At 35.2% G+C, this 6410-nt stretch overlaps 1 protein-coding gene across 1 annotated transcript; it reads right to left on the bottom strand.

Annotated features, from left to right (window-relative positions):
* Positions 1 to 2883: 2883 nt before the first annotated feature.
* Positions 2884 to 5423, bottom strand: LOC143030834 (uncharacterized). The gene is made up of 4 exons (XM_076194052.1): positions 4256 to 5423; positions 3990 to 4153; positions 3839 to 3883; positions 2884 to 3539 (listed from the first exon to the last, which is right to left on the bottom strand). The coding sequence occupies exons 1-4, from the start codon at positions 4348 to 4350 to the stop codon at positions 3436 to 3438; spliced, it is 408 nt and encodes a 135-aa protein (XP_076050167.1). The 5' UTR covers positions 4351 to 5423; the 3' UTR covers positions 2884 to 3435.
* Between the last annotated feature and the right edge of the window lie 987 nt (positions 5424 to 6410).

Below are 6410 nucleotides of genomic sequence, written 5' to 3' on the forward strand. Positions count from 1 at the left end.
CCATTTTCACGCTATAGGATGAAAACAAACTCAATTAATTTCAATATATTTTGTCACATGTAGAGGGGGGAAGAGGGAGAGGGAGAGAGGGTGAAAGAGAAAGAGAGAAAGAAATAAAGAGAGACAGAAAGAGAAATACAGAGAGAGAGGGAGGGAAGGAGACTGACTATTCACACATGTGTGATTTTCATCAGTTTTCTGCATTTCTTTGGTGGCATACTAACATTTTCTAATTTATGTTTCCCTTTGAATGCTCTGTTATGGAACTTAACAAAATAAAATATTATAATCTTCAAAAATGTGTTGATAATCAATTTATAGGTTTCCTCACATATAGACAGATTTGTAAGTGGCTTTTCCTGTATAATGGAGGATAATTTACACTTTACACCATTCATACACATAACCCTCATTATCTCCTTTTGAAAAATTGCTTCAAAAGACTTTATCAAACAAAACATTTTATCAGTGGGAAAACAAAGAGAGTTCATAGTATTATCACCTTTACTACTGATAAAAGTTTCACGTAAGCTTAGGTGGCACAAGGTTTGGATATCTCTAATTAATGAATTATTGCAAGTTTGGCAGTCATGGATTTTTTTAAATTTTGTGACAACAATAACCACCAATATATATTATTATGTTATCTTTAATCAAGTCAGTAATAATAAATAAGTCATATTGACTGATGGCAGAAAAATCAAATTGAGTCATTAATGATTCACATGATTCCAAACTGTCCACTTCATAATCAAAATGTGTAATGAAATCATCAATATTTTTAAATTCATCATCATTATTTTGATCATTTAAAATGTTTTCATTTTCAAGATTATAATCAAAATTCATTATATGATCAATTAATTGTTGACACTCATTTTCAACAGGGTTTGCCTGTTCTATGAAATTGACAGACTGCACTGCATTTGGGGTGTTATCATGGGATTCATCTGGCATTTCTGAAATCTTTAGATAATTAGAAAAAGGAGTCAGAGCATTCTTACAATTAGAATTTTCAGCACATATAGAAAGATTATTATATGCCAGATTTTTCATAGAAGTTTTAAATTGTTGAGCATTGGGTGTGTAATTATTACCTCCTGCTTTTCTAACGCAGCTAAAAAAGTTTTCAAGACAATCTTGATTGATGCGTCGAGTTAGTAAATAATTGAACTTGCAATTTTCAGATACATCTTCCTATAATGCCATTAGATAAATATTTAGGAGCCAACCTTGTATATTTGGTATTTGTCTATGTGTTCCTATTATTTGCCAAGATCTTATCCACTCTTTAATACTTTTAAGGAATTGGATATTACTGCTGTCTTTGCTGATGGCACTTTTCCTATCTCTATAATGATTTATTGAACTAGAATTAAAAACGTCAAACAAATCATTCATATTATTTATGAATGTTGACGTTGCTACAGCTTCTTTAGGTAAAAACCCAAAAGTGGCATATATATAAATGCCACATGCAACCGTTCTGCTAAAAAGCTGAGAAGCATAGCACACTCTCATTTTCTCAAATGAGTTGCTTATTAGATGATGGTCTGTAAGTTTAGGTGCTATCCTACAGTCAGAAGGATGAGTTTTGTCCATTTTGTAAAAACCTGAAATGTGTGGAGAATATTATGACTTCCGACAGATTTCCCATCTCTTTTAATATGTAATGCTGATGGTGTAAGTTAATCTAAGTGACCGTCCCACCGAGTTAATACTGAAATACTCTGTGTGAACTTGTATACAACTTTCAACACTACAAAACTACGCACCTGTGAACGGTAGGGAACTCATCGAACCCTGAAACATACAATGGCATCATGTATCTTTATGAATATATTATTATTTCAATTATTCATATTGGTTTGGATATTTCGTGTAACTCAATTTATGACTTAACGTGGCCTTGGGGCCACTTGGAAATCTTCCTCGTCTTTGTTCTGGTTAATGACGGTGATGTGCGCAATGAACTTCAGGCGCAGCATGGAGGGTGAGTATGGGAATGGGAAAGGATAAAGGTATGTTGAGGGGAATGGTTCTCTCACAGAATCCCCTCACTGGTTTAAGACACGCTTCGTTGTATATGCACTTCACACATGATATATATGAGGTCTGTGATTGGGGTGAATTCATATCATCCCCTAGTCACGAATCACTAACACTTTGGTCAATTACATTTCTTGTCTTGGACTTGTCTTGGACTTGTCTTGTCCTCAACTAGTACTCAACTCCTATTCAACTACTACCCAACTGTGTATATGGGGGCGAGAGGGGCCTCTCTTGGTCCCGAACGCCTAGTGACCTTTGACCTCTCATTGCCAAGGGTCTATGGGAAGTACAACTTCACCTTAACTGAAGTGAAAATGTTGCACGATACATATATGATCCCCATGCATAGGAACTATGGATGGGTAATGCACCAGAACCAATACTCAAGACGGAGAAGACACCAAGTGGTAAATAATATGATTAATAATGAAAATGACGTATTGGTAACTCGACATTCCTGAGAGGGGTTAGAACAACCGGCTTGTGGTAACTAAGGGGTGTCGAGTCCTTACATAATGTTTTATATAATGTTTTCGTATATAGAAACAAAAATGATAGGCCACTCTGTCTAAATGGAAAAAGTAAGACAGTATAATTTGTTATGCATGTTTTCATAAACTAAGTTTCTAGAATACAAATTTCATACAACTTGATATGCTTAATTGCTGTATTTCAATCTTAATCCTAATTCTACAGCTATCAATTCACTAGATTAACTGAGGCCATAACCACAGATGTCTATATTAATATGTAATAATAGTCTATTTACTCTAAAAAAATGCATCTGTCGGGATTTATTCCCGACAAAATGTACCTGTTAATTGGTGAATTTATGTCATTATACTGCATATGCCAATGTCAGCACCAGACAATCTACATGATCCACATTATATGCCAATCAGCAGCATTTTCTTTAATACTTTTGCATCTTTCACATTAACAGCTCATTATGAAGAAAATTTGTGGAATGTGAAATACTCTAATTAGAATATGTCCTACAGGTTGATGGGGGCTACATCTCCAATACCCCCATGACACATTGCATCCAACTCACATTCACGTAAGAGATCATGTGGAATAAATCTAAAACTGAGTTATAACTTCATTCATACATGTTTATTAAATACTACTAAGTAATCTTATAAGAGATGACTTTATCTTCCTTAGACTGCATCCAAAACTCCAGCAATCTCTCTCTAACTGAGAGGAGTGTTGATGGGTGTATGCCACCCCCCAGCACCTACCAGAACAATTTCTATTCTTATCACATTATCACATTTATGCCAAGAGTGTGAAACAGGTCTATAAAACATCTATATAACTGTGGACTCAATTGTGGTACTAATATCTGTTGTTACAATTTGACATATGTTGCTAATTTGTTTATGATTTACAGACCATCAGTTCATCCAATGAACTTGACAAGATTTCCATTTCAATTTGCTGGTGATGCAAAGTACTTGTAGTATCCAAGTGCTGGTCAATATCTGTAAAATAATATATGTGATGTTTTGTACTGTTATAAACAGATAATGTATGTAAGGTATCTATGCTCAGAATTTAATTTGTAATTTCAAGTTGAAATGTGTCTTGTGCACATACAAAAATTAGCTAATGACAATGAAAGAATATTCTAAATAATGTTCAACTTTAAAGTAATACAGAAATATATAATATATAGAGACAAGCAATGTTTTGTTTCAAATGCAATGTGGTAATAAGATAAAGTAATTTCAATTAATCTCAGAACTGTGCTATATTATTTTCACATTGATCAAGCACTTACCTCCATCCATACTGGTTATTACTGGCTCATCTGGGTGTGCTGGATCTGATAGATAATAGAATGCATAATGAAAATCATTACTTCTTACCAAACAATGTTAATCATTGTAATCTTATGATAATGTATATTATATAAAACTGCATTGACTCACCAGGCAAATTTTGATCTGGGTATGCACTGGGGCACAAACGGGTTGATGATGCATACTGCCATTGAGAAAAATGATGGCTACATATCCTTTGACTTTTATTTAATTGTGTAGGTGTTTTCTTCCTTAATGTTGATATACCGGTTACTTGTATCCACTTTGAACATCTATCAAAAAGAAGAGAATGTTGATTTACATTTTTACTTAATCAATAAAATGACACTTATATGTCTATTATACTTAATGTTGGCAGTATAATATACACTTACCTTTGTGGTTCTTTAGGAAACCGATGGTACATGATTTCAGGATGAGAACTTTTGGACCGTTTGCAATTAACACAGGGATTACCGTCTCGCACCATGATTGGTTTGAACTAACCATGTGTTCCAAGTGACAGATGGCTCAAATGTAAACATGTGTAGTGACGCAGCCACAGGCGGTCACACACTTCCCATAGTTGGCAAGAGGTGAATATGAGCTAGCCAATCAGGAGCCAGCAAATGGTTCTCGAGCGGCTAGCGACCTCTCTTGCCAACTACGCTGAGCCGCGAGCAACCCTTAAATAGGGCAGCGGCGGCTAGTCAGGACAGAATGGTAATAATGTAATAATAATAATAGTAATGGTAATAATAATGATAATAATAATAATGATAATATCGTTACTCAAACCCGACCTGGGGTAAAACAGGAATGCTCATGCCTTACCTGGGGCTAATCAGGAACGCCCTCTACACGCTGTAAGTGAAATTTACTCACTAACCGTAAATTACACACATACACCTCTCACGAACATAGCCGCATCCCACGCACAAACATATACACTTCCTTTTTCTTCGACTAAAAATCGCTTCCTTTCTCACTTTCTCTTATACTACATCTTCTCATTTCAGTTTACCTCCCACTAAAGATTTTTCCGTTTTTCCCCCTTTCTCTCCTACTACGTCTCCTACCATTTTCCAAACTTTCGTTGGTGATATAATATACTCTTCCTCCCGGCATTGGCGCCACCGTCCAAGTTCCTAGCCCAGTTCTCCTAAAGCCACGACAACAAACTAGCCCCTAATCGCTCGCAATTCGCCCGGTGGCAATAGCCCTCTTTTATACACTACTATCTTTTCATTTTCTAACAGACATTCTTCCCCTCCCACAAAACCCGATCCCGCGCAAGCGAGGTGGTCTTTTCTTGGAATCCAGAATCCAGAATCCAGAATGGTAATAGCCACGGCAGCAGCAACAACATCTCGTCCAGTCTTGTAGCAGTTCCATCGAGCCTCGCCGTCATCAGCCGCCACCGCCTCTGACGTTAGGCTCACCATCCAGCTACGACTGATCAGATCCACTAACCAGTGGCTATTACTTGTGGTTTTACCAAAGAGATTAGAATAAGAGACCAAAGTGAATTTCATTTTCCCTGGCTTGTTCGAACCAAACCACTACACATGCAGACGATTCAAAAAACCCGCTAATACTTTCCGAATGAAGCACAGCAATCTCTAGCGTTGATTGAAGTAACTAAACTCATGAGTAATCAGTTAGGCTATTTACACACTTTTTCGGTGCCTTCCTGTCTTTCGTGAATAGTCTTTGCATTTCTCACAGAAAATACAAATATGAAATGAAAATATAGATATAAAATACAAATGTATATATGAAATAAATAACTATGAACTATGAAATATGATCTATAAAGATAATAGATATAAAATATAAAACAACAGAAAATATGAAGAGAAAAATAGAGAAGATGTATAAAAGAAATTAAACCTTCACCTTGTATGTTTACATATGACGTCATAGCCCGTCAAGCCTTAAGTTGCACTCCTTCAGCTATTTAAAACGCTTGTTTTCGTAGCTGTGATTTAAACTGGTTAAACAAGTGTGTCTTCTTGAATTCGTAAGTGCAGCGATATGGGGGTAAGATAGCTTAGTTCATGCGTAGTATGTTCGCATTTGCCACTCTTCAATTTTCATTTGGCATTCTGAGCAAGGGTAGGTACGGCGCAATTTTTTTTAACTCTTAAAAGATTGTTTGCATATGAAAGACAATTTCATTAGAAACAAAATACTTTTTATTTTTTTTAAAATAGCTTGAAAAATAAGGGAGATGCGGTTTTTTTTTAATTATTTTTTTATCACGAATTTTTGGCTAGACCAGGGGTTCCCAAACTTTTCAGCTCATCGACCCCCTAGTAAAGTTTAAAATTTTCTATAGACCCCCAGGCTATTAATTCACGATTTATGTCAGTTTATTATCATTATTGGTGTTATTGTTATTAATGCTATTATTATTATTATTATCATAGTTATTATCATTATTATTATTATTATTTTAGTTATCAATAGTGTTATTATCATCATTATGATTATCATTTTTGTTGTTGAAATATTGGTTTTAATTCTTAATTGTAGTTCTTGATTGGT

The sequence above is a fragment of the Oratosquilla oratoria genome, chromosome 12, assembly GCF_046742065.1.
Source record: "Oratosquilla oratoria isolate Oo_2021 chromosome 12, ASM4674206v1, whole genome shotgun sequence".
Lineage (NCBI taxonomy): Eukaryota > Metazoa > Arthropoda > Malacostraca > Stomatopoda > Squillidae > Oratosquilla > Oratosquilla oratoria.